At 44.8% G+C, this 27232-nt stretch overlaps 3 protein-coding genes across 4 annotated transcripts in view; 1 reads left to right on the forward strand and 2 right to left on the reverse strand.

The window, feature by feature from the left end:
- Nucleotides 1-1282: 1282 nt before the first annotated feature.
- On the reverse strand, nt 1283-8012 carry P2RX4 (purinergic receptor P2X 4). 2 transcript variants are annotated; one of them, XM_090120852.1, is made up of 12 exons: nt 7737-8012; nt 6542-6689; nt 6210-6281; nt 6043-6115; nt 5634-5730; nt 5351-5431; nt 5105-5246; nt 4665-4801; nt 3119-3212; nt 2967-3032; nt 2781-2876; nt 1283-2141 (listed from the first exon to the last, which is right to left on the reverse strand). In XM_090120852.1, exons 1-12 carry the CDS (start codon nt 7868-7870, stop codon nt 2109-2111), a joined length of 1173 nt encoding a protein of 390 aa, XP_089976978.1. In that variant the 5' UTR covers nt 7871-8012; the 3' UTR covers nt 1283-2108. The 2 variants fall into 2 exon arrangements, with proteins under 2 accessions (XP_089976978.1, XP_089976977.1); XM_090120851.1 differs by having other exon boundaries at nt 1283-2144.
- Nucleotides 8013-8417: 405 nt separating this feature from the next.
- P2RX7 (purinergic receptor P2X 7) lies at nt 8418-20573 on the reverse strand. Its single transcript, XM_031592051.2, has 13 exons — nt 20313-20573; nt 18781-18910; nt 18131-18202; nt 17356-17428; nt 16221-16317; nt 14683-14763; nt 13990-14119; nt 12928-13058; nt 11869-11962; nt 11374-11439; nt 11167-11283; nt 10371-10466; nt 8418-9903 (listed from the first exon to the last, which is right to left on the reverse strand). Exons 1-13 carry the CDS (start codon nt 20435-20437, stop codon nt 9436-9438), a joined length of 1680 nt encoding a protein of 559 aa, XP_031447911.2. The 5' UTR covers nt 20438-20573; the 3' UTR covers nt 8418-9435.
- Nucleotides 20574-25465: 4892 nt separating this feature from the next.
- Nucleotides 25466-27232, forward strand: part of IFT81 (intraflagellar transport 81) — a 39623-nt gene continuing 37856 nt past the window's right edge. The window contains exons 1-2 of the mRNA XM_031592607.2: nt 25466-25996; nt 26796-26899. Coding sequence (XP_031448467.2) covers nt 25853-25996; nt 26796-26899 — 248 coding nt within the window. The 5' untranslated portion in view covers nt 25466-25852. The remainder of the gene's footprint in view (nt 25997-26795; nt 26900-27232) is intronic.

Genomic DNA, 27232 nt, shown 5'->3' on the forward strand with positions numbered 1-27232 from the left:
TGTGGAGTTTGGAGCCATAAGACACGCACTGTTTTCCTCCCTTCTTAGTCCAAGGCTGTGCCAAAGCCCTGCAGCTTCAGCTATGGGAAAACCAAACAGGTAACTGGGGTGCCAGCACTGCTAAGGCTGCCTGCTCCCATCTCTAAACAGGACTTTCTCTTTGTGGAAATAGTGACTGGGAGCGGGTGGTTTGGTTCTGTACTTTGTAAATGGGCTTATTCTGCCAAAAAAAAGGGAGGGGGGTGGGGAAGGGAGGGATCTGATTACTTGTAACTGGTGCATAGTGATGTGCATGGTGTGTTTTTGTTAAAGGTGAGTGAGCTGTAGTGATGGTCTGTGCTGAGTGTCTCCAGTTGGTGATGTGGCAGGTACCTAGCAGTCAGTTTAAATTTACTGAACAGCCTTGCCAGGTGCAATGCAGCTTCTGAACAGAATAACCTGTCCCAGTTTCCCTGTGCTCAATCCCAGTTACTCAGATATTAGCACAGATTGGTGTCTTATGGCCAGTGCAGGCTTGGTTCATATGGATCCCAAAGGCTTGGCTCTTGGTGCTCTGGTAGGGCTGCAGCCAAATGCATGGTTCTAAAAAAAACTTGATGTAGATTTTCTAGTTGATGCATTTTGTTGGAAGCATAAAGCTTGGATGTGTGAGGAAGCTATGTCTAAATGCATGACCTGTTAAAGAAGCTGTACTGTGTATATAAATCTGCTTGGTTCCCTGTCTGCTGTTCTTTAGTAGTAAAGCTAGCTTCTTTCTTACAGTGAAGTAAATATTTTGCTTGTGCCTTGGAACTGGGTTACAGCTTGATTTCCCCAATTTCCCTCCTTTCAAGCAAGCCCAGTGCTGACTGTAGAGTTAATGCTGGGTACTCAGCCTTTTTGGCTCAGAAAGCACACAGGAAAGTGCTAGGGGGAAACCAGGCCTCTTGTCCTGAGTGGTTTGGGGTTTTTTTGGTGGTCCCCTCTTACCTGTCAGGCAACTGATCTGTTTCTTTTCTAGAGTCCTGAACTATTGCAGATTTTTATACTGTTTAATGACCAAGGCTTGTGTTTCATTCCTACCCCTTTATTATGCATTTAACTTAATCAGGTGTATCAAGTTTAAATACTGTGTATTTACCACTTTTAAATTATATTATCTAAGAAGAAAACAACTAAGTGTTTTTCCACACAGCTGTTCAAGCTTCTCTGTATGAGCTGAAATAAATGATGTGCAACCAAACCCCAGTTAGTTAATCAGGGGGAACCGTTATCATGTTTGATTGGTTTTTATCAAAGCTATGAGATTTTGCTTGCTGGAAGACGAGTCTGAAAGCACCCTCCTCTGTTACTGCAGTGTGGTGTTTGCTGGGCATGGTTAAGACCACAGTGGATTTCACACCGAGCCATTTCTGTGCACAGCCTGGAGAGAGGACTTGGTCCTCAACTCGGTCCTCAAAGCAGCAGCAAACAAATCAAGAGTGAAATAAAGCAACCCAAACCTAGCTTGCAGTACTCCAGGAGAGCTGGTAGAGAGTAACATTTTATGAAAAATAAATTCTAGCATAGTGGCATTAGCCAGACAAAACAGAAAAGAAATCCTGTAGCCAGTAAGTTATTTACCATGGCACAATGGAACCAGACACTGCTTTGTCTCAGGCTGTAGCCACTAGAGCTTGGAGATGCGATGAAATAGCAGGTCGTCTCACCTAAGCATCGTGATCCCTGACAGCAAGAGACTGCTCTTCCAGGGTTAGGCAATGCGTGTCATGGGCCGTGTTCCCTGTAAGGAAGAGTCTGTGCCTCTTTAAGGGCTTCATCACTGCTAGCAGTGAGCTCAGGGAAAGGACTGCTGAAATGACAAGGACAGAGCAGAGCCTGGCCCAGGCCTGCTGGTGAAGATGTCTGGCATGAAGCCACAAGGCTCTGTATGAGCTTGGTGCAGTTAACCTGAAAGGAGCAGATCCAGTTCTCCTCTTTGGTTCTGGCCAGGAAAAGGTGATGAGTAATGAAGAAGGTTCCTTTCTTAGGTTCTGTTACCCCTTCCTTCTAAAGGAGGGGTAGGTCTCACAGCAGGGTTACATTCACAGCATCCCTTCACGTCCAGTTGGTGCAGCAGCAGCAGGAGGTCAGGAATCCGTTCCGTACGTCTCACTTGTGCCCTGCTAGGATCAGAAATTGCACTTCTCTGCCATAAAGCTTTGCTTTCTCCCCCTTTCTTTTACACAAAACCCTTTGCACAGGAAATCTCTGCTATTGGATTTAGTAAACCACCAGTGGCACCAGAAATGCTCCCTCTGCAGCACCGCATCCCAACAAGCACAGGGCTGCAGGGCACAGCTCTGCCCCCAGCACTAACCAAGCAACCCCAGCAGGGCTCAATCCTCCTACTGGCTCAATGGGTTGCTCAGATCCTGAATGCAGGTGTAGCTGTGGCTGTCAGCACACTGGATTTGGCTGCGGCAGCAGGAACCTCCAAAGGTTTGGGGGGATTTGATGGAGGCAGAGCTGTCTGTGCCTTGCAGGAGGCAACTGCCAAGAACAGCAACCCAAAGAGAGATGCAGTGGGAGCAGAACTCAAACATACGCTTCCCTCTCTAAGAGTGGTTGCCCAGGAAACATAATATTGTTTCTAGTGCTTCTCCCAACAGCTTCGAGGTAAAAATGAACGGCTCCAAGGAAGATAAAGCTTCCTCACAGCTGCGGTACAAAGTCTGTGTGTGATATGGACTCTGTGCATCCTGTTTCAGAATCAGAGGAGGAAAAAACCCTGCCTCCATTCTGCCTTCACTCATGCTTACCAGTTCATAATCCTCCACGTATTTGTACTTCTTCTCTCGATAGTAGTATCTCTTTTTCATGCAGTACAGGACAACGATGTCACATAGCACTGTTGCCTAGTGAAGATGGAAAGAGTTTAAGACAACGATTCTCAGAACTCAGCTGCTGACACAAAGTTCAGTGCAAGAGCAGATGGTGTCACTTACCACTCCAAACAGCGCTAAGCCAGAGCCAATGTTAATCATTGTAGGAATTACATCAAATTTTCCTGCCTGGAAGATAGTTACAAGAATGATGACTGTTTTACAGCATCTCTGAAAGTGTCAGCCCACAGCTTCCAGGAGTGAAGCTGCCCTACCTTTCCAAACACAATGATATCAAGGCGGATGCCATAAGCTTTGATAAGTGTTCGTGTTTCAATGCCACTGCTGTCCTTGTAGTATTTTGCAAACCTGGAACAATAGGGCAGGTTAGAGCTCAGCTGGAAATTCTGAGGTTTCTTGTATGATTTTCATGCAACATCCAGGTGTGTTCCCCATCCCAAAAGGATGGGCTAAATGTTTGTACATGCAAGCAAGCACACGTAGGGGAAAAACCTAGAGCAGGTGAGTTTAAGACAATTATTAGCAGCCAAGTCAGGAGACCTCTAAAGCTCAGGGAGGGGAGCAAGTCAGGATAGTGGGAAGATAGATAGGAAGAAATTCAGCTACACGTGAGAATCATCCCCTCAGCCGAGCAGGACGCTGCAGGAGTGCAGGCAGCCACGAGAGGGCAGGGAGCGAGAGAAGCAGCACAGCTCAGCCCGGCACACGGAGGCAGTTCCTGGTCTCACACCGCATGACTTGCACACAAATAATACAGAAAAGGAGTAAGAACAAATAAGTGAGATCAGACTTACTGCACCACGTGGTTCGTTACACCAGGAGGAAGCAGAGAAATGGGGAGAAGAGAAGAGGAAGGGCCTGTAAGGGGAGGCCTGGAATCTGCAAGATTGGAGCCTGTGATACCCAGCCTGCCCTGTCTGACACCCCAAAACCTGCTGGCACGGCGGGGTGTGCCAGAAAGATATTCTTGGTGCACGTCAGATCTCTGACTGACAGAGCTGCTTTCTCAAGGTCAGCTTTTCCCTGGCCTTGCACAGTGGAGGAGGCCCTTCAGGCTCCCACCCTGCTTCCCTTCAAATTCTGCCACATCAGCACACCCCGAAGCAATCATTCCTTGCGCTGACACGCCGTGGGAGGCTGGCCCAATGGTCACCTACATGCTGGAGTAAACATGACTCGGACGCCCACAATCAGTGGAACTTCCTCTTTTGCTGTGGTTTACATAGCAGCAGAGAAAACCTCAAAATGAGCTTTCCCTATGAGGATAGGCTGAAGGAGCTGGGCTTGTTCAGCCTGGAGAAAAGAAGGCTGCAGGGTGACCTCATTGCAGCCTTTCAGTACCTAAGGGGAGCCTACAAACAGGAGGGGAATCAACTCTTTGAAAGGGTGAGTGACAGCAGGACAAGGGGAAATGGTTTTAAGCTGAGGGAAGGGAGATGTAGGTTGGACGTCAGGGGGAAGTTCTTTACAGAGAGAGTGGTGAGGTACTGGAACAGCTGCCCTGGGAGGTTGTGGATGCCCCATCCCTGGAGGTGTTCAAGGCCAGATTGGATGGGGCCCTGGGCAGCCTGGTCTAGCATTAGGTGGGATGGTTGGTGGCCCTGCGTGTGGCAGGGGGGTTGGAGATTCATGATCCTTGAGGTCCCTTCCAACCCTGGCAATTCTGTGATTCTGATTTACAGCAGCAGAGAAACTCCAAGGACTGCCTGCAACAGTCAGAGGAGAGGGAGCAGCCTGGAACGCTGTGCCGATGGCAGGCTGAGCCATAGGGACGTCAGGCTCCCTTCCTTACTACATTACCTGAAGTTGTACCCGGGTGAGACAGTGTTGGCAGAGTCCTTGTTGTCCAGGCGCCGGAAGGAATACTTGGGCACGCAGTGGGAAGCAGCTCTGTCGAGGTTGCAGTTCCAGTTGATCTGCAGCCCCATGACCCCACCCTGCAGAGCAGAGAGAAGACAGCGAGTGATCCAGGAGCCTGGGCAGTCCAGCACGGGGCTCCCGGGCTGACCAGAACTCCAATTATTGGCCCACGTCCCAGTGCCTCTTTCCCATTGCTACAGGAGGACCTTGCACATATCCCCAGCCAAGGCCAATTACTTGTTAAGCAGAATTGATTCTGATCCCTACGGCCAGAGCAGCTCTCCATTTTGCAGTTAATCCATGTCCTGTGGTTCATCCCACCAGGTGAAGAGATGCCTATTCTATGCGGATGAACCCCAAGAAAAGATTCTGCCAAGTACCTCCACAGCCATTTCCTGGAAGTTCTGCCCTGCAGCTTCAACTATTTTCCCCAGACGAAAGATAGGGCAGAAGGGATCTGTCTGAGCATCGTAGATGCAGTTCTTGAGATAAGTGGAACTGAAAGTGGGGAGGATGTTTCGCCTGCAGGGGAACAGAGAGGAGATGTGCTGCATCCTCTTCCGCTTCTCCAGCTCCTCTTTACTGTCTGAGAGGCCAGGCAGTGCAAAGCTTCACACACTGCTTACTTGCTGAAGTTGAACTTGGGATACCAAATGTTGTTCTTTACCAGAATGGTGAAGTTTTCAGCTCCTTGCAAGAATGCCGGCCTGAAAAGCAATAGGAAAAATAAGTAAGTTCCATTTATATTTTCAGAAACAAGTTCTTCGATGCTGCAGGGCCTTTGATTGTAACCTCTTCAGCTTTTCCCAATAGGACCCCATAGGAAAAAACACTGGCTGTGGCAGGCTGGCTGTGTATTATGGGCCTCCCACCAGGAGAGCTAACACAGGGTAGGAAGACAGCTCTCACTTGGGTATGTGATAGTCATCCTCCACAGGGCACCATGCAAAGACTTCACAGGTCTTGATGCTGCTGTTGTATGGTATGCACGCCCCAGTCTGGATACCTGGAAAGACAAGTGGATGGAGGTACTCCCAAACAAAACAAAGGGCAGTATTTGTCTTACAGAGAAGTGCCAGTGACCAACTCCCCCACTGTTTTCCACCATAGTGCAGTTTCAGAGAGATGACTATTTTCTGAGTCAAATCCTCACCCAACAGTCCCTTCTAGAAGAAAAATCTGAGCTTCCTTTTCAGTTCTCTTAGGTATGAAAGAATTAGAACAAGGAGACTCAATGAAACACTGCTTCCTTCACAAGAGATTGGCACCACGCAGTGATAGCACAGAATGCAAGGAGCCACTGCAGCAAGCTTCCTACCATTGCTGTGGGTGCTGACATATCCTGGAACGCAGCTGCTGTTATTGTTGCACTCTGTGTTATCATCTGGAAGCTGGACAGGAACAGTAATTAAACAAAACTCTACAAATTCTTCCTCCTGCACTCCCAGCCACTCTGGGCAAGGTTGATGTGGATCCTTTACACACCTCTGGGCAGTGGCCTTGGCTCTGGTTCAGTGTGAATATCACATTGGTCATGATGAACACAGCATTCTTCTCCTGAGCAACAAAACAAGAAGGAGATTTAAGAGTGACAATCTGCAAAGCATATCCAAAGCACTGCCTCCAAACATCTCTGCTAACAGAGCTCAGGTGGTATAAATAATAAACAAGAAAGCTCACCCAATGATAAATAATAAAGTTCACCTGCTTTATTTTCTACATTCTCTTGCATAAAGGCCATGCTGGAGCGTGGACATTGGCAGAGCAGTGACTGTTTGTTAGAAAACCCATTCTCTGTATGTGCAAATGATTCATACCTGGGGAGGGATGACGTAGTCAGCTACATCCCAGATCCTGGTTCCCAAGGTGGACGTGTTTGTCATTGTCACTCCTTTCACCTTCGTGGTTACAGAACTGACCACAGAATCTGTTTCCTGGTAGCCCTTCTCCCACAGAAAGACCCAGCTGCAAGATAAGAGTTGCAAGAAAAAGAAAATAAAAGGCAAACCTCATCACAAAACCCAGCTAAACACCACAAACAAACACAGGCAGGGGGAATTTCTCCTTTTTTTCATGTCTCCTGCAGAGGTGAGCTCAGACAATTTCATAGTGAAAAGCCATAGGACCAGCAACCTTCCTCCTGCTTTTTCCAAGTGGTTTGGCAGCGTTTCATTACTGTGTAATTACACACACATCCTCCCACCCCCACCAGGTGAAGATGGGTTCACAAAAGGGCTGCGATGCTCTCCTACAATTCGCAGGAAAACAGTTCAGCTCAGTGCAGCCCAGATGGTCCTCACTGCTGTTGAGGTGGGTCAGACCCTTTGGTTCTGCTTTATATCTATTTCAGGTATTAAAGGAGACAAGATGAAACTTCCTTTCACCAGGTGTAGGAGGAATGAGGACTTATAAGTGAAGCCCTGCTGGTGAGAGGAGCGGGGATGTGGGAAGCAATCCAGAACTCCCAGTGACTGACTTTTCCCAACAATACAGCTTAAAGTTAAGTAATCATCCCAGTTTTAAGGCTATCTACTGCAAAAGCATGTGCTGTCCGTGATGGATCGATCTTTTTTTTTAAAAAAAAATCAGGACAATTGGAAATCAAATTGATTTTATGGCTTATATGGATATTTCATACGCTATTTTTAGGATCAGAATCACAAAGGCTGGAAAAGAACCTCTAAGACCACCAAACTCAGCCCCAAACCATCCCCGTTGGCCACGTCTATCAGCACCGCATCCCCACGGCTCCTGACCGCCCCTGGGGACGCTGACCCCGTGCTCAGGGAGAACAAATCGTTCCTAATATCCAACCACTGTGGGCTGGAGCAATCCAAACCAAGCCGGCAGCACACAAGGCCGCCGTGTCAAGCGCACACAGCTCAACCTTTGTCCCCGTGGTGAGCAGGAAGGGAAAGTCCTAACTTTGCACACCCCTGAAGCGCTTCGTCAATCACCAGCAGCGACTCTCCCCCCCGCACAGCCGCCCACCCGAGCTCCCCTCTCGCTCACCCGATCACGTAGGCGAGGATGGCGAGCTGCACGGCGCGGTTGATCAGCCCGACTTTGCGGCTGCGGATCAGCACGATGCGGGGGGTGTCGTATTCGAAGAGGAAGCCGCGCACAGCCCCGCAGCACGCAGCCATGGCGGCGACCGGGGAGGGCGGGCAGCGGAGCAGCAGCACCGACCGCCGCCCAGACAGACAGACAGACAGACAGGGCAGCGGGAGAGCCGGGATTCCCCAGCCGCGCTCCGCAGCCCCGCTGCTCGTGGCGGAGCGCTCGGGTGCTGCCCGGCTCAGTGCCCGCCCCGGCGCTGCCCTCTGCCCGGCTGGAGCGGCAGGGCAGGTTCAGCTCCTGGGAGTTTTCCCCTAGGAATCGGGGAAAAGCTTCTCCTAAAGAGTGGTCAGGTGCTGGAATGGGCTGTGCCGGGAGTTGGGGGGGAGTCACCGTCCCCAGGGGTGCTCAGGAACCGTGGGAGTGTGGCACTGAGGTGGGCATGACGGGGATTGGGCTTTGTGGGCTTTTCTTAGTGATCTTTGTTGTCTTTTCCAACTTATCATTCTATAATTCTTCCCAGAGGAAAGCCAGCACGTGTGTCAGAACAGGGGTGTGTTAATGCCAACTGTAATCTTTTGCCACTCCAGATATAAAAAATGATGCAGCGTGAACACGGATGCAATGTTACAACTGAAGACACAAATGTGGCTTGCATCATCTACAGGCAATTTATTTTAAAATACACGTGGGAAATTGAATGGCAAACTGCTGGTGTAGCTCAGAAAGAACAAAGCTCAGTTGAAAGGGCTGTGGGATATATAAATGATAATCCATCTCACCTTGTTTCTACAAAAATAGAACACGTCCAAGGGCAGCAAAAAGAAAGGACTGGAAAGGTGCTGGAGCACAGATGAAACCACCCTGAATGTGGTGCTCCTGGGCTGTGGCATCACAGCAAAAAGCAACCTGTGCTGTGCTGGGTTCTGTAGGAGGAGGTGTAGGAGGCAAGGCCTGCTTGAAGATAAGAGCAAACAGGAGGCCAAAGACTTAGCATTAAAATTCAATGAATATGAATGAAATGCCTACAAATATTACACAAAGATGGTGTAAGTACTTTACATTGTAATTCCTGATTTAAGCAAGAGAACAGCTGGGCTTTTCAGAAAATGCTTTGTGTCACTGAAATCTAAAATAAGCCTGTTTAATCTGGATGGACTGCGAGGCCTTTAACAGTGGGTTACAAATATACAAGCACAGCAGCCTCTTATTAGTCCTGATCCAGGGCCACAGCATGGTGGTGAGGCAAGGGGATCGAAACACACAGGATGACATTTTCAAGTGGTATCTCTTAGGCTTCTTTCAGGGTGATGCCTTGAGAAGATCCTTAGCTCTACCTTATTTTCAGGGTGTTGGTCATCTCCTGATTCATCTGGAACTTTGGTACATGCCAAAGCAAAGGCAAAGGGCTGGAACTTCTCACTAAAATGTAGCACTAAGAATTCACCCCAGAGGCTACAATTCCAAACCAAAGGAATTTGGTTTGGAACTAAAGGAACTCTAAGCCAAGCAGTAGGCAATAGTCCCTCTCCAATGACACAAGAATTCAGCTGCATAGCAGATCTTGAAAAAATCATATGCTTTTTCTTCTTCTATAGGTACATAAAAGAAACAGGTTAAAAATCCAGAGTATGAGCCAAGGTAAGCTGCATCCTCATTCCAAATTAAAACCAGTATAGTTGCCGTTTGCTTTGGGATAAGTATTTCTAATCAGCCTCCTGCAGCAGCTCGGGATGATGGCTCTGTCCTCCAGCTCAAAAGAGCCGAAGCGCCAGTGAATGAACTGCTTGTAAGCAATGCGACGCAGCTGGCTGTTGGACCTGTGACCTGTCAGGTCCAGAAAGGGGTCTTCATAGAGAAGGGCTTTAGTCAGAGTGTCTCTGGACAACACCAGCTGTGTAAACCAATAGGTGGTTGTGATACACTGCCCTCCTTTTTTCCGGCAGCAGAGCTGCTCGTGGTACTTCTGTGTCACCTGGCATTGGCCACAGCAGCACCACTCAGGGCAGTGTGCAGAAGAGATGCTTTGTGTGAGCAGCCTGAGCTCGGACTGTGCAGTGCTGTGGTTCTCGTTCTCATGGGTGCAGCAGGTGCGAGGATCGTAGAATTTCACAGGGTGGTTCTGGAAAACAATTCCCCAAATAAATGAGAATAGAACGTTTGCTGCTGCTTCACCCATCTGCAGAGAGAATTTACAGCAGTGATTCTCAGCATCGGGTGTTTCATTTGACACAGCACAATAGGCATAATGACGATAGATCAGCAGATCTGGAGGAGGATTGTCTTTCTGTGTTGCCAACGCCCACCACAGCAAAATCAAATCGACACCTTAGGAGATGTTTCAACACCAACACACTCCCACTAGCACATGCCCACCAACAGGAAAACAGCAGCTTTTAGCTGACTCTAAACACGCATCCTCTGGTCACAGGACTTACTAACTTGAAGGGGAAATATGAATCTATTTTCAGTTCCTCAAGGTTTAATCTTGAAATATGAGGAGGGGGGAAATCCAAATCAGTTTGAAATTACATTCCTCAGCTTTCTCCTTTGAGGAGGGAATCTCAGATGTTAAGTGTCTGCATTTACCTCGAAACTGCTGCCCTCAGCATTCTGCAAGCTTGTTTCCAGAGGCATCTTTATCAAAGTAATATGTGGCTTATCGACATAGGACACAAACATCACCTGTGAAGCAGAAGAAATCAGCACTGTCAGCTCAAGTAGTTGCTCACAGAACTGGAGACAGAACAGAGATCTCACCACGGGTCTGGTTTCTGCAGTCTGTACTCCAGCAACAATGCCTTGCAATTGCATGCAGCAAGAGTAGAGATTTCCAGTATCTGGGATAGCAAGGACGTGGACAGCAGTGGGGACAGACAGAAATAACAACAAGAGACAGTGCAGAACTAACTGCAAGAGTGTGGCTGTGCAGTCTTTATGTGGAGAGTTGCTCTGTGCCCATCTCTAAAATACTGGGGAATTAGTAGATAGAGCCCAGTGAAACAACCATAAATGTCTCGAGAAAGAGGAAGAGGCAATACAGAATTGGCAGGGAAGAGGCTTTGAGCAATGCCCTCTGAATGGACAACCTTTTCACAGCACCTTCCTACCGTTTTGAAAGGTCATGATTCCCTGCAGGTTTCCCTGGTAGAGCTGGTGGGGCTCTGCCATACCAAGGCTCTGTGTGTAAGCTGGAGTTTCCTGGAGATTCTCTGGCATGAAAAGGAGGAAGCAGTTCTCTTTGCCCATCGCTTACTGCACTGGGTCCTGCAGTCCCCTCTCTCAAAACTCCCTGATCTCTTCAAACCACAGCTGCAGGCTGCTGCAGGATGCAGGAGAACAAAGCCCAGCAGAGAAGCAGGAATGAACAATTTGCATTCCTTACCTGTTCTGGCATCAGCACAGTCTCATACTTCTTCCTGATTACATTTTCACAGAATGGTATTTTGCAGCAGCTGGAGCAATTGTAAAACTGAAAACACATTTCTATAGCGGTCACAGCCTGCACAGGAAAGAAAAGCAAGCAGTGATTCCACTTTCTTAATGAGACTCTATCTCCAGAACTAGTTCAAGATACACAAAAGTCTCTCACCAAACCAAAATAGGCGATCGTGGACCCAATGAAGGTAAAGAGTTCGATGAGTTTAAATTGTCCACCCTAAAGGAAGCAGAAAATAATAATTGGGAAGCAAGATCTTTGACTCAGCGTCACGGCATTTCTGGTTTTGTCCCTTTGCAGTGATTCATCCATTCAATCTCAAGATTTCATAGACCATCTCAGGCACTTTGCAGGGAAAAATAACTAATTTGAGAAGGAAATGGTGGTGACACGCAGGGCTCACGGCAGGCAAGAAACCTTGTCATGCTTTCAGTCTAAACAACAATCCTAATTCTCTCTTAATTCTGCTATTTCCTCTTCAACTTTGCTCATTACGCTGCTCAGCTGAGTTCAGATCTACTCATCTGACATGACTTCCATCCCAGAACGATGGACAGAAGAAAAGAAATGGATATATGGAAAGCAGCATTAAAGAAATAGCAAATTTTCTTCTCTCTTCCCTCCAGAAGGAACAACAGTCCCATTTACCATGCCAAACACAAGGACATCAAACCGTATTCCATAGGCTTTGAAAAGGGTTCTCTGCTCTGTCCCATCTGGTAGCTTATAGTGCCTTGCAAACCTGCAAAAGAACAAGTGAAGATCTGTGCAGCTGATGAATGTAATGATACAAAGCTAGAGAATGCAAAAGGGAATGTAGTTTCTTGTCTTCTTTTTCCTGCCTTCCAAAATCAAGGGGCTGAAGCCAGTCTGATCTGACTGTCCTACAAACTTCTAGTCATCAGGAAGGCTGCTGGCCTTACCTCACAGTACCATCTCCATTTTTTCTTATGTTCTCCCCCATCTCTTGTCTATGGTTGTCAGCTCAGAGCTGACACCTATTTGCTCCTTGTTTGCAGAGCTCCAGCAGGACGCAGCTTTGGAATATGTTGGCAGCTCTCAGACAGTTATGGCACTCATGTTAGCATCACAAATGTATGAAAACCCACAACAATAATCATGCCATGAGTAAAAAAAGTGCTGTTACACAAGAGTTTTGACCTAGATCTGAGGGACAACTTCAGTCTCAAACACGCTGATAAGCATTTGACAAATTGTGTAACTACTCAGAATTGGAGTCACATCAAGATTTTTCATTAAAATTGTGCATGAATCTGTTGTATGTACAAAGAACCAAAAGCTTTCATTTGCTTTTGAATAAGTTTTGCTTTGGGAACTGTGGGGTTACCCAGATGGAAGCAAAATACTTTCTTATTTTATTTAATCTCACAAATTTAGGCAGTTTCAAGCCTCAAATGCCATATGGTAGAATCTGCCCAAACTATTTTTCGTGTTAGCTCCCCAAATACTTGTGGGAATTTTCTAGGCCTTTCAACACAGAAATAAAACCTCCTGCCACACGAACATGCTCATTTTTGAGATGATGATGACAACATATCTATACAGCTGCAGTAACTGCAGGTTAAGGACTTGACTACAAGGCCAAAGGACAGTCAAACATTTTGTTATTCCAAGCTGTCATTCTCCATGCTTTGCTTTAATTCAGAAACATCCTCCTTCTTTCACGTAACTTTTTTTTTTTTTTACCTGAAGCTGAATCCAGGGTATTGGGTTCTTGTTTTGTCATCCAGGCGGCGGAAGCTGTACTCTGGACTGCAGTAGTAGGACCACCTGTCTAAGTCACAGTCCCACTTAATCTCAATGGCAATGATTCCTCCCTGGAAACAAGCACAGGGATTATTCTGATTGCTGCCTTTGCTGGATATCTGTTAAAGACAGCAGAGATTTGAGGGATGCCATTGGCTGGGACATCTCCTTATGCACACTAACTTAGAAACAACTTTTGCTCATCAAACAGTCTTTCATGGAAGTGTCTTAATTGTGTGATCTATAAGCAACCATTCATTCTGACTCTTCCTATTTTCTGCCTATCCTTCTTCATTTTAGTAGCACAAATGTGGATGTAGCTAAAACACTGTGATGGCAATTTCATTTTGGCTCAAACCAAAAGCTAAATTGCAGATGTAAATGTGGTAGACACCCAGTCCAAATTTTTCATCTTTAGTGCCCTTGTGCCATGCTAAGACTCAATAAGTCTGGCTTAAATGATGACTCTTCTTGAGACACTTCATTTCTACTTTTCATCTACCCATCCATTAATATAAACTTGCCAGAGGTGTGGCTGGATACTGTGCTATGGGGATTTAGCTTAACAGCCTAAAGAATAGAGCAAAAATATAATGGGAAAAATAAATGTCTTTTTTTTTTTTTTTTTTAATGCCAAATATAAGCTACCATTTGTGCCAGTCTTACTTTTCAGTGATTCTCTCCCCAGACAACATGATTTAGAATGTAGTAGAATTAAAAGATGACCACAAAGGACAACTTTCTATGAGACCTAAGTGCATGTTGGTTTGCTGAAGGACTTCTACATACTACAGCAATACCAACCATATTCTATCAACGCTGTCAGTGTGGGTCCCATGCTGTGAAATGTTAAGCACATTTAATCCTTTCAATTTGAGGTTATATTGCTTCTCAAACAATCAGCTTCTAAACCTAGGACAACACGGCGTACAGCAAAACATGAAGGAAGAAAGGCTAGAAAACGTTTTAACAGTGAGTATACAAAAAAGTAATATCACAGACCTTGACTGCCACCTCAGAGAAATTCTCTTTTGCTTCCTGAAGGATATCTCCCAGGCGGAATATTGGACAGAGTGGGTCAGTTACCTTGTTGAATTTGCAGGAAGTATTCAATTTGGGTGAAATGTTTTGTCTATGAAGAACACATACAGTTGTTAAAATCTAAAAGCAAAAGCTAGAACAGCTATAAATACAGCTAAAGGATTTCACACTGGCTGGAAGCTGTGTTAAACGTGCTCAGATTTTAGTTGTATGAGCTTTTGTTTTCACAGCTACCAGATCTGTATGTTGCTATGAGTCTTGCAAATCAAGATGAAATCTTTACTCTTTGGACGTATCACAAGCAACAGTTTACTTGTGTGAACAAAGCATTTTGACTTAGACTCTGAATCTCACATCACTTATGGTATAATTTAATGATTTTACCCTAATGTGAATGGAATATCTGAATGAACAATTCTACTGTCCTTTGCCTGAAGAGAAATTGAGCTATGCTGGGAGGCTGTGTTCCCAAGGTCTTCTTATTTCTCTTGTTCCTGAAGAATCAATCTTTTAAAGGCTTGTGGTTTGTTCTCATGCAGATAAAGCCCTGAAGATATATTCTTTCTGAATAAATAAGGTGCCAATTTATACAACCTTTTCTTCAGAGCACAACCACTCACTCTGCAGAAAGCACGGAGGAATACTGGCACTTACACGGTGTAATTAAATGTGGGGAAGTGAATGTTGTTCTTTATAAGCACTGTGAAATCTTCAGAACTCCTCAGAACAGCTGGCCTAAAAGAGAAACATCAAATCAACTAACTTTTAAATACATCAATTAATCTTCTGCTAATTTATTACCTGGAAAACTGTCAGTGGGAGGAATATTTCCCTGAGAAAGAGACTGAGGAGCAGGGAGAGAATTGGCTCAGAGGATCAAGAAAGATAAAGGTCATTTTCTTAGTTTGAGGTATAAACAATTCTTTCCCTTTTGCACTTTCTTATGTGGGCTGAGCCTAAATTGAGTCCCTATATGCAGATGAAATATGAGCTCATGAGACTTCTCATATAAATCTTGCTACAGAATAATAATAGTGAGAGTTTATAACATTTGGCAGCTGAGGATTTCTGCGCAGTGAGCAGTTTCCTTGCTGTCTTCACAGAGAGGATGCTGTATGAACAGTCGTATCCTTTCTGTTGTTGGACAAAGCCTTTTTCAGAACACAGCTCTGTCTGCAGGAGAAGGGAATGGCAATTCCTTTAAAGAGGTGAAAAGAACTCAGCAGAAGTTACTGCAGGAGGCACTGTGAGATTTGGATGGGACCTGGCTCTGTGTCTGCAGAAAACTCTGACTTAGGGAAGAGATGGGATACGGGCACAGAATCATGCTTGTATCACTACTCAGTGATTATTGACCTGGTTTCTTACTCATATATTTCAAAAGCTGGTTCAGAGAAGCTAAAATTGATTAGTCATTTGCTTTCTTAGAGTGAAATTTCCATCATTTCTGTTGAAATAAAACCTTTTCTCGAATTTCTTCATGCTTTGGCTGACTCAGAAAGGAAATTGAACATTTTCATCCTAGAATACTACACAGTCATGTGGTTACAGAAAAAGATGCCTACAGGGCTCCTCCATTCCACTCTCTGAGTCACAGCAGCTTTGTTTCCTGAAGCCTTTCTCCTACAGTTTTCCTCAGTTTTCTATTACATATAGCCAGCACTGAGGTTTTCATCACCTGCCTAGAAAGGATGAAGAGATGTTCTTCAGTCTAGAGTAGACCCCTAAAAGCTACTCTGCAGCACAGACAACAACTAATCTAGCACTACTGGTTGAGTGGTCATTGTAGTAAATGAACCCACACAGAGCTTCTACACCACAGAGCACTGAGAACCTCAAGTTAAAAAACCTGTCTTATGTTGATGCATTTTCCTTGACATTTGAATTCATCATCCAAATGCCTTGAGTGAATTCAAGATGAGCCTGTGTCATCTAAAATTGTTTTTGTGGCAGCTGTGTGATGCTAAGACTGAAGGCTATGGGTTCACTGCAGAATCACAGAGCAGGACAGTTGTTAGAAGTAATGTATTTAGCTATAGTTATGCTGTGATTAGATACTTGATAGATACTGGTTTAGATACCTGAGATACATCTGCACCTAGGCAAAGTGATTATCCGAAAGTTGTAGGACTGTCAAAGTAAACTCTCCTCTTGATAAAAAAAAAAAAAAAGAAAATAATTTTGTTACTTACATGGGGGGGCTTTCTTCCATTTGAACAGGGCACCATGCCTTGATCTCACACGTTTTGTAAGTTGCATTATAGCGCACACATCTTCCAGTTTGAATTCCTGTAGAAGAACAAGCTCTTGCTCAGCAAACACAAACACTCTGTACCATCTAGACAGTTTCAGCATGGCAGTAGATTCATCCTCAAATGCCACGGAGAGATTTGTACATTTTGGATTCTCATGGCTTTCTATGGAGGAGACTTTAAGAATTACCCAGATTATGGTCGTGCCATGTCTTCACCAGTCCTTATTTAGCTGCTTGCTTGGGTCAACAGAGATTGTTGTTGTTTGGATCAAAGGTGAAGTAATTTCCTTCTGTTTGACATATCCTGACATATCTGAGTCTTGATATAAATTGAGAAACTAACTGTTTCAGCTAGAAGTTTAATTCAACACGAGCAAATTAAACAAGGATATAAAGAAGGATATAGTGGGTGGCATTTCTGCCCACAGCATTGGGGTTGGAACTAGGCAGTCTTTAACATCCTTCCAACCCAAGCCATTTTGATTCTATGATTCTCTAAAGGTGTATAGAAAACCTTGATTCTTTCTGCATTCCCAGAGAGTCAGAATTTTCTGTGAACACTCAGACTTTACCAGGGAAAGATATAATTCAGCCAGCAGCCTGAATTTGGGGAATCTCAGCACTACAAGGAACTCACATAGCTGATGAAAACTGTATGATGTCTTCTGGACAACCAGTCCCCAGTGAAAGACACAAGCCATTTGACTTATTCTGAGAACTACCTATCAGATGTTACAGATGCTTCAGGTAGATCCTGCAGTCACCCCCCTTGCTGAGCAGCCACAGACACCAACAGGAGTGAGAGTCCTCCTTTATGCCACAGTCTGTACTCTTCACATTTCCCCTTTCTCTGCTTCCTTCCACAGTTTCTCCTTTTAGTAAGGGCATGCACTAGCTGGTAAAAAATTCTGTTTTGTGGTTTTGAAAAATCTGTTATCAGGTATCTCTTAGGATTATATACTGTTCTGCTGCAGTTCTCCAAAATGGAACTTGCATGTTCTGCACTGGTCAATAACACAATAGAAGACAGTACCCACAAACAATATTTCAGTCTGAAAATGCCATTTACGTACCATTACTGTGGACATTTACAATCCCTTTTTCACAGGACTTATCTGAAGAGCAGATAGCTTTGGCGATGGGATACTGAAAAAAAAGACATGGAAGAGCAGTATGTGTGTCTCTCCATACAATGTCTCTCCTTGCAATAACATTTTCTTTTATTATTTATGTCATTTCCTGTTTTCTATACTGCTAAGTACAATAAATCTAATACTGGACTATTTACTTTTTTGTTTATAAACAGCCCCAAAAACTTTTGGCAGTGCAAGTCAACTTATATTTGGGAACTGCTCTGCAAAGACCCACTTCTAGGCCAGCTGGATGAAAAAGAAGGAGAGCTGAAGCTGACTGCCAGGTTTGAGTTACAGAAAGGAGGAATGGGAAGATGTGGGAATGAGCAACAGTGAGAGCATTTCCGTAACTCCAGCATCCCTTCAGGTTGTTCTCAAAAGGGCAGCAGCATAGCCAGAAAAGCTGCACTGGCCTGGATGTCACTACTCCCTAAAAGCAATGCAGGTAGGGTTGGCAAGCTCACTGATGCAAGGGAAAATCTCAGCCAACAAACTGATTCCCCAAGAAATAGCAGGGTGAAGGAAAGAAAATGATCAATTAGGTTAGATTGCATGTTATCTACTGAGATGTAGGCATAAAGAGCAGCTGTATTTGCTTGTACAGGACTGTCCCACAGTCTGCTCTTTTACACTAACATCAACGTTTTCTGTTAACTACTGGCTATTTGTATTCAATACCATCATCCTGAGTATAAATTACAAAAAAAATGTTTACCTCAGGGCAAGTCTGTTGAATCTGATTCTCTGTCCGAATGACGTTGGTCATCACAAAAAAAGAATCTCTTGTCTACGTGGGGAAAAGAAAATGAATATGACTGAAATTTTTTACTTGGTTCAGACCTCAACCTCTTCAGGACATCACCTGGTAGGACAACAAGGCTGTTGCTGCTCTATCTCCCCCCAACAGATGTCAGATGTCAGATTCTCCCCAGCTCAAACAGGAAAAGCCAGAGACGGCTTCAGGGCACAAATGAGCAGTCAAGGCAAAAAGACACTAATGTTTTTTTTAAATACTGGCATTACAACCTAGAAAAACACAATAGTATTAACTAGGAATAACAATACTGTGTTTAGTACAGCTGTACTGGAGTAAATCTGCTCCTAGGTTTGTTACTATAAAAATATTAAACTGATATTGTAAAAAAAAAAAACATGTAACAAATAGCACCACAGAAATCTCATTGAAAAGAATAATCTTTTTCCTTTTCTTCCCTGCTGGGGAAAGGTAGGTTTGGCTTAAAACATTGCTGTATCAAATGTTAAGTCTCCCTTAATATTACTGCTCATTCCAGCAGATTTACCAGGACAGAAACCAGATGTATTGATAGAATTGGAATATTGTGCTGACATTAAATTAACACTTGCCTGTGTTGGTATGGTGTATTCTGCTGCATCCCAGATCCTGTCTGCATGAGCCACTCCTTTCAGGTTAATGCGAACTGAGCTGGTGAGTTCCTCTTTCTCTTGGTAGCGCTTGTGAACAATGAGTGTATAACTGCACAAATTAAACAGAGGGGACAAGAAAACTCGTAAAAATAAAATGAATTGGCTTTTTGTATCATTCTTGGACAAAATAAACCGCAGCATAAAGTCAGACGGGCATTTTCAGCCCTTTTGGTGTGAGACAGATGTATTGCTTGAGCCCAAGTTCTCCTTGAATTCGCTTTTGCAGTGTTCACTTCGTCAGGAATGAGTTGAAATATGCGCAAAGAGAATTTCTGTTTTCCCATCCTAAATGCTGTGGACAACTTCAGGTCACATCCTGGTTAGAATATTTAGACTTTAATTTTCCAGCGTTGTGACTTTTTTTTTTTTTTTGCCTCATGCTGATTGCTTCAAAAACTTTGGCCTAATACTTTCATTTTCTCATGTGCTAATAGTAGAAAGTCAGCTGTATTTTTATGTTGACAGGAAGTGATGTAGCTCATCTAATTCCTGCAGGCAATGACATCTTTGAAGAACTATTTTATGACCAGAAGGTAGCTTCCACATTACACAAAAGTCATATAAAAGGTTTGCTTTGAAATACAATTTTGTTGCATAGCCACAGGAGTGGTTCAGCATCATTACAGTTTAGCAGCAGACTCTTCTGGAATAGATAAAATTTGCTAAAGAACAGATGTAGAAAGCATTTGATCAATGCTCCTTCATTTATATTGCCTATTGTAACAGCATTTCAGCCTTCTCTTTCTGGAGATCAGTACTTTGGGATAAGCATGCTTTTGGAAACTGGCAGTAGGAACCCGGCTCTGAGCAGCAGTAGGTGCTTGCATTTCCTGCAGACTTGATTCTTACCAAGATTGGGATCAGTGTGCTCTGTGTCCTGGCTTGTTGCCCTCACATGGGAAATAAATCACTTTCTGAACTTGCAGACTTTGTTCAGCAAAGACTTATCACTGAAAACAGCCCTACTTTGGCAGCAAGGAGGAAAATTTGCCCTTTAGAGGCAACCAATTATTGTTTATTCCTAAACACCTTATTGTTCTTGAAATGTGCTTCAAGAGCTTGATTGGCTATTTCATCTGTTAGGTAGATCTGGTCCTGATGGGAGACTCTGTGGAACACACTCTAATCTCAGAAAAACTGATGTAAATGTCAGATAATTCAATGGAGTGAGTCTGTGTTTATAGACAAGAAACAGAAACAGCATAGCAGGAAATGAAACCACAAGCATTTGTTAGTGAAAACTCAGTGAAATCCCACCCTGTGATTACCTCCCGTGCCAGAATCCCACCACAAAGCTCACACTGCCAAATCCACCTTCCAAGAGTGGTCTAACACCAAATCAATGATTGCTACCACAGAACTGAAAGCTCTGAAAGCCACACTGTAACCCAGACAACCCCCCAGCACAACAAACACTTGTTTGTGCTCATTTCCCGTCATCCCGCACTTACCAAATATACACAGCAATAACTCCATAAATGAACCACTTCACACATACACATCCAACACTGGGAAAACGGATCAGTTTTGGGGAGTCATAATTAAATAGATCCTTCATCCAGCCATGAGCAACCATTGTGCAATGTTCCCTGTGAGCTTATAGAAACTGAAAGTGGCCGATGCCGTCTTCTTTTGCATCCTTCTGAGCCCACCCCACTTAAAGGCACAGTCAGAAAACCATATGAGTAGAATGGTACCACAGGCCTTCAAAAGAAAGGCAGCTGGTGGATCAGAGCTTGATATTAATCAAAAATAAAGAATATAAAGAAGTGAGAGACGCGATACCAAATGCCTTCTTTATCTGTCCAGAGAAGGAAAAGGACAAACTTAACTTCCACCTTATTTTAGGGAACTAAAACAGAAGTAGCCTGGCTCAGTCCGTTGTCAGAAATACAAGCTCTTCACAGCCACCCACGTTTATGTGCGACAAAGGGAGTTTTCAGAGAGGGAAGATTTTTTGAATTCCCTTCAACCGAGTATCAGTAGTGCACTTGAAATTTCTGAATTCGGACTTTTTTCAAAGAGAAAAGTCTAAATGTCGGATACATCAATGATAGTCCTCAGCTAGCCCAGCTTTTTTAAAGATAAAAAGTTTAAAGTTGGAAAAAAAAAAATTTCCTTCTAGGTTCTCAAGTCTGACTTATGCAGTGTCTGGAGGAGAATTTCCTTTCACTGAATCTGTCCAGACCTCAAACCAGACTGAGAAAACTTTGTGAAGTAGTAAACACTTTGAAGGTGCTGCCCTGACTTGAAGGAGGATGGAATGCTTTTCTATTGCTTAAAAGACTTGAGTCTGCAGAATGAATTCGACACATTTTTTCCAAAGCACTTCAGTAGAAACAGGATTAGGTATCACATAAACATTGGAACACCTACCATTGGTCAAACCACAGGACCATTAGCTGAGGCCACTTATTTTCGCACGAAAAGCCTTAAGACAGAGAAAAGAGATAAAGAAAGAAGCTCAGTAGTTTCTGCCTTGGGGTTATTGTGGCCCTTTTCATATCACATCCTTTCCCAATGCATCTTACTCAGTATCTCTAAAATGAGCTGATCATTTACAACCACTTCTCTAGCTGGCTGTGGGTGCATCATTAGCCGTGGTTTCCATAATGTGCTGGGTAGCCTCAGCCACCACAGAGGAATCTTGATGGTTCCCTTGTCTACATTTGCAAAGGGGAAACCAAGAGCTACAGGAACATCAGTGCAGAAGAAGCTGCTCAAATGTTGAAAGCAGCTCAGAGCAGCACTACTACACTGGGAGAGCAGCAGTACATGAAGGCCAGGAGGCTCCTGCCCATGTTTTTCCAGGATCCAGTACAGCTCTTCTCGACAACAGAATCATTGTGCATTTGCAAAAATAACCTTCCAGCTGTTCTGGTCCCACCAGAAGTTGAGTATTCCACTGCAAATTCTGCAGCTTGGCTTTCCAGGAGAAGGCACTGCTACATCAACATGTAGGCCAGTACCTCACTGGATTCTCCTTGAGGTTTGCATGTCAACCTGCTTGCAACCACCTGCTCTTGCTCTCAGCGCTACACAGTGAATGACCTGCAAGTGGATGCTTCGCCTGAAGCTGGGGCAGCTGCAGAGATCAATCTAAAAGGACTGAAACCAGCATGATGTTGGCCTCCCTCTGAACCTGACTCCCCACCACCCAACAATTTGCACTAGTGCAAAGAAGGTGCAATACACTTCCAGATTCACACTGCAGGGGTGGCAATGTCCATGCAAGAATGAAAATGGTAAAGCAAATTTTTGGGACACCAGTGGCCACAAAGATCTTCAGCTTTTTACCTCAGGTTACATAGCACACTGTCCTATTTGGTCTCAGGATGGTTTTCTGCCAGGTCATGGTATTAAGAGGCAGTACAGCTGGATAACAAAGTCACAGTGCTGAGCAGGGCAAGGTATATAACACTGGCAAGGTGTATAACATTGTCTGCAGCTTCTCACACTGCACAGTTCCATGCGCAAGCTGGTCAATGAGCTGCAAACCAAATACTGGCATCTGGCCCATGGGGTCAAGGAGCAGGTGCAAAGCCAAACCATCTGATGCCATAAACAAAGGAGCTGTAAAAGTGCAGAGCGCTTGAGGTGGGATCTGTAAATCTTATTCTCAAAGTCTGAAAGAAAAGAAGCTTGGATCACAATCTATCACACTTATCTTTAAAGGACTGGGGTACTCTCTCTTGCAACAGAAGACCTGCACAGATGCACCAAATGTACAAAGCCTGCAACACAGAAATAATGGCTTTCTTTACTATTTTAAATCACCTAGGGCGCTGCCTATTGTGTAGCTATGACAAAGCATGAGGAATCAGACAGGTTTGTTAGCACACAGGAGCAGGTCACGTTCTAAGAGGCTTAATTTTTTGAGACATCAGCAGTCATTCCTTATGCCTTTGCTGACCACAATCCACACTGCTATAGTTGATATTAGAGACTTCAGCAAGCAAAATCCTGCTATGTAATAACAACAACAACAACAAAAAAACGCAATTGGTAAGATCCAGAAACAAACCTGGGATGCATTTAGGTGCTAGGACAGACACAAATAAATTGATTTTTAATATATCCCAGTCAGACTTATAGTTACATACAAATATCACAATATTTATTATAAAATAAGGAGGAAAAAAAAAAAAAAAAAGACGAAGAAACAAGAAGATCTGGGTTGCATACAATAAGCTTTAGTAAGTGTTGTCTTTGCTTCCTAAACACTCTCATTTTCACATTAACATCTTCTATCTGTTTGGGATCTGACCTCAGCAGCAAGGGCAGATGCATTCATCTTCTTGTCCATGGATGTTCCCATATAAGGTGATCTCTCTTTGCCTGTGGAGCACAACTTCGATTTGCTCAGGTTTCGTTCCACTCTGATTTGCTGGCCTCTATGCTCAAGCTCTTGCAGTTTTACAAGGCAGTCATCCACACAGCAGTAGCTATAAAGGGAGGAGAAAGACAGGAGAGAGTAATGAAGATGTGCCTGCAGATCTAAATTGGTCTGGATAGTTTCTTTTGCTCCATTGTTTTTCTTCTGCTCATTGCCTCTGCATGACACTTTTTCAATAAACAATCTCTATATGCTTTTCCCAAGCAGTGTAAAGCATAAACCCTATTCAGGGAATTGGATAGGATGATAGGGATGCACTGTTCTAACAACTCTCTAGTCATTAAGAAACTTTGCTCGAAACTCTGTATGACTCTTCATGCACACTAACTTGGGAATTTGGAAGATGCCCATGGAATTATACAACAGATATATAGAAACAGTGGCTTTCAGTTCAGTAAGATTTGATTCAGATATCACATCAAAAATCTCAACTGCCTCCTCTAACATTTACCCAAGGCTGCACTAAAAGCTATGATATCTTTTGTCTGTGAAAATTCTGTTGTCATACGGAAGTCAAGACACTATAGAATAAGCTATTATACTGTTTGGTTTTTTTTAAAGAAGTAAGTTTGAGAATTCAGGCACTATTACTGAGGGCAAATATCAGGTAGTGTGTAGGTACCCTGGGGTAGCAGTCTGGCTACTCTGAGCTGCACGGATAAATAGCACAAAACCACTGGAAGAAGGGATCATGAAAAGATACCAGAGGATCCCCCATGCTTTCCCTGACCTGGGAAGTCCCGAGGAACTCTGATGTATGATTTTGCTCTGGTATTGAATCATAAGTACATTCAAACAGGCCAGCATGCTGGAGCTCACCCTGACTTCTCATCAGAGAGGTCTTGTTCTCCTCTCAGACTCAGAATGATCTGAGTTCGTGGGTTTTCATCATGACATAGTGATACAATCTTGGCATCTTTTCATGTCTGATCTTGGGGTTTTCTAATTTTCAAGCATCCTTTCTCTTCTTTGTCACCTCTATAACATTAAGGAGACATAAAAAGCAGGGGACAGTCCTTTGCCTCTCGGAAGGTGTGAGGAGTGAAATATCCTAAATGCAAAGAGGAGGTCAGAGCAGCACCACCTGGCCGTACCCAGCCCGGGTCCAGACCCTCTCCATCCTCAGCACTGTGAGCACAGTCTGTTCTCTCCCTGTTCTGAGGACTGAGGATGTGCATCCAGATTTGCAGAAACACTCTGTTTCTCCAGAATTAAGGAAGTAGTGCCCAGGATCGATGACACCTACCACTTCCTATGACCCATCAGTGTCGCCTACAGGGAGCAGAACTCATCCCCAGCGCCTCCACAGAAAACATCATTTTCATTTGCACCCCCTGTGCATTCTATATGCTCAAAATACTAATCAGAAGAAAAGCGTAATCGATACCAGGAAAGCATGTCAAAGGAAAGTAGATCTCTTCTGGGAACTTGTAGGTAGTACGATTCCTAAAGGTCAGCGTGCAGACGGAAAGCACAAAGGAAACATGATCTGGTTTTTAAAGTTCAAATCCAGCAGTCAGGAGACTTGGATTATGTTCCTGGCTCTATCTCAGCTCTCATGCACAACCAAGAGGAACTCATCCGTCCCCTTTGTGACTAAGTTCAGCCAGTGAAAAGCGAGGACAGAAATGTGGTGTCACTTCTCAGGCTTTTAGAAAAAAAATGGGTAAATTGGTATTTTCTGAGGTATTTCCTATTCCCTGGAAAGAAGAGGGGAATTAATCTAAGATGGAAACATTGTTTAGAATTGCCAAGTGTTACACTTATGATTGCTGCTTACCGAATAAACAACCCGTGCATTTCAATTTAATGGCACCAATTTAATGACTCACGGCGTGTTTTACTCCATCACCTGCGAACTCACGTGGGTTCCTCCGACAACCCACAAAGCTAACTTAGAGCAGAGGCTCCAAAATCCAAAACCCATACATAAACCCTACTGCTGCCGTTCCTTGCATCGAGAGCGTTGTGCTGTGCCCCGCACAGAACATCCCGTGTACAGTGCGGGGGGCACAGCGACCTCCCCCATGCTCACACTGCGCAGGGGTGGGGTGGGAAACTGCCTCCCCCCCCACACATCACGCTGTGAGGAGGGGGCGGGGACCCGCTCCCCACAAGCCGATCGGCTCCGTTCTGTCCCAGCCCATCCGCAGAGGTCACAACGCCACGCGCCGCTCTGCGCATGCGCGCGCTTCTCCAGCTGAAGTCCGCGTGGCACGCCCGGAAGTGACGTCATCGCCGGGCCTGGCAACCGTTACCACGGTAACCGGGAGGCGCGAGCGGGGGGGTGAAGGCCAAGGCGGCCCCGGCTCCGTTACCTCACGGCGCGGGGGTGGCCCCGAGAGGGCCTGGCTGACTGGCGGTGGGGGTTTGGCCGCCTCCCCCCCCTGCTCTCTTGAGGGTTTTCATCACCCTCTCGGGGGTGAGGGGCTGGCTGGGCCGAGCCCGGTGCCGGCTGAAGGCCGCAGCGCTGCCGAGGGCCTCGCTGAGCCGCGAGCTCAGCCGCACTCCCGGCAGCCCTCGGCTCCCTGGCCCCGCTGAGGCCTCGTGGCGTCTCGTCCGGCTCTTCTGCAGAGGTTCTTCCAGGACGCGACCATGAGTGACCAAATCCAGTTCATTGTTGAGAAGCTCAATCAGGAGCCCTTCAGGAAGAACTACAATTTAATCACGTTTGACTCCTTAGAGTCGGTGCAGCTGTTGCAGCTGCTCAGTGATGTGCTGGGGGAGATTGACCCGAAGGTAAGGAGGGCAATCAGAGGTGCTCAGACCTGGGTAACTGCCAACGTCTTAAGTTGGCCTGTCACAAAAATTGCACGGAATGCTTTTATTTAGGTCTGGCGTTGTGTATCTTTGTGGCATGTTTGGTTTATCAAAATAGCTTGTATGAGTTTTCCTGGAAATAAATGTGCCTGACAAGAATCCTTTGTGTCTATATATCTACAAGTTGTCAGTGAACAAACAAGTCTTTTTTGGGCCAGGGATGCTGGATCCTCATCCACCAGAGACTGATGACTTTATATTTTAAGTTGGGAATCAAGGTAGAGGTCTTAAATTGGTTCAGACAACAAGTTCAACAACTCTATTCTTGAGTCAAAAGTCAGCTATGTCTTGCTCACGTATGCAGTGTAGGAGCTGACTAAGAATGGTTTCTCATTTGCAATTGGTAACAGAGTTTCTGACTCCCCTTACACTGATGCTACCGAAGGTATGAGGTACAGAATTGATCCCTTCTGATCTGTGGTGTAAAGGTACATGTGCTGCTGTGGTAGGATCTCAGACTTGGAAATAATTTCTTCCTCTGAATAGATGAGGTCCTATGAGTGGGGAGAATTTAAGCCTGGAATAAAATTACCTGAATACGTGTGTAGGAGGAAAACATTTTAAAGATAATCACAACTTGATAAAAAGAATGTTCTATATGGAACTCACTCCACTGACATGTGATAAGCGAATAAAGTCAATTCTTTTAGTGTCACTGGTTAATTGAAATGACTTGAACAAATACTGGATATTTATTTGTATGTTTCAAACCATGTAGCATGCTGTTGACGTTAGAGAGGAGCTGCCAGAGAATACAGCTAAAAGAATGTTGACTCTCCTTGGTGTCCTTAAATACAAGCCTCCAGGAAGTGTAACAGATCTGTAAGTATCTTTTGATCCACAAATCATGATAAAGCTCGTGTTACAGCTTCTATGTAACAACTTTTAGTTCAGTTGTTTTGGTTTTTTTTTTTGTATTTTTGACCCTGACTATCCAAGTAGATACGTGTAACAAGTTAAAGAGCTCCTGTTTTGTCGGTCTGGGATGGCTGCAGAAGGCTCCCGCAGGTGTGGGGCAGCCCCGGGGTACGGCTGCACCAGCTGCTATTGCAGAGTCTGCCAGGAGAGGGTGCCGCCTGCATGACAGGGTCACTTCTGCCCCCAGTCCTTTCAGGCTGCAGTGCCACCCTCCAGTGCCAGGTGGTAACCCTGAAA

The sequence above is a fragment of the Phasianus colchicus genome, chromosome 18 (assembly GCF_987193195.1).
Source record: "Phasianus colchicus chromosome 18, bPhaCol1.hap1.1, whole genome shotgun sequence".
NCBI lineage: Eukaryota > Metazoa > Chordata > Aves > Galliformes > Phasianidae > Phasianus > Phasianus colchicus.

What these genes read in the sequence shown, in the direction of transcription:
- P2RX7 (XM_031592051.2), bottom strand. Translation starts at nt 20,437, where the DNA reads ATGGTTGCTCATGGCTGGATGAAGGATCTATTTAATTATGACTCCCCA. An exon ending in TACCCTGGATTCAGCTTCAG is followed by an intron (nt 11,963 to 12,927) that starts GTAAAAAAAAAA and finishes GTTCTTTTGCAG; the next exon opens with GTTTGCAAGGCACTATAAGC. An exon ending in ATGTCCTTGTGTTTGGCATG is followed by an intron (nt 11,440 to 11,868) that starts GTAAATGGGACT and finishes TGCTTCCTTTAG; the next exon opens with GGTGGACAATTTAAACTCAT.
- P2RX4 (XM_090120851.1), bottom strand. Translation starts at nt 7,870, where the DNA reads ATGGCTGCGTGCTGCGGGGCTGTGCGCGGCTTCCTCTTCGAATACGAC. An exon ending in ATCCTCGCCTACGTGATCGG is followed by an intron (nt 6,690 to 7,736) that starts GTGAGCGAGAGG and finishes CTTATCTTGCAG; the next exon opens with CTGGGTCTTTCTGTGGGAGA. An exon ending in TCCAGGAAATGGCTGTGGAG is followed by an intron (nt 4,802 to 5,104) that starts GTACTTGGCAGA and finishes TCTGCTCTGCAG; the next exon opens with GGTGGGGTCATGGGGCTGCA.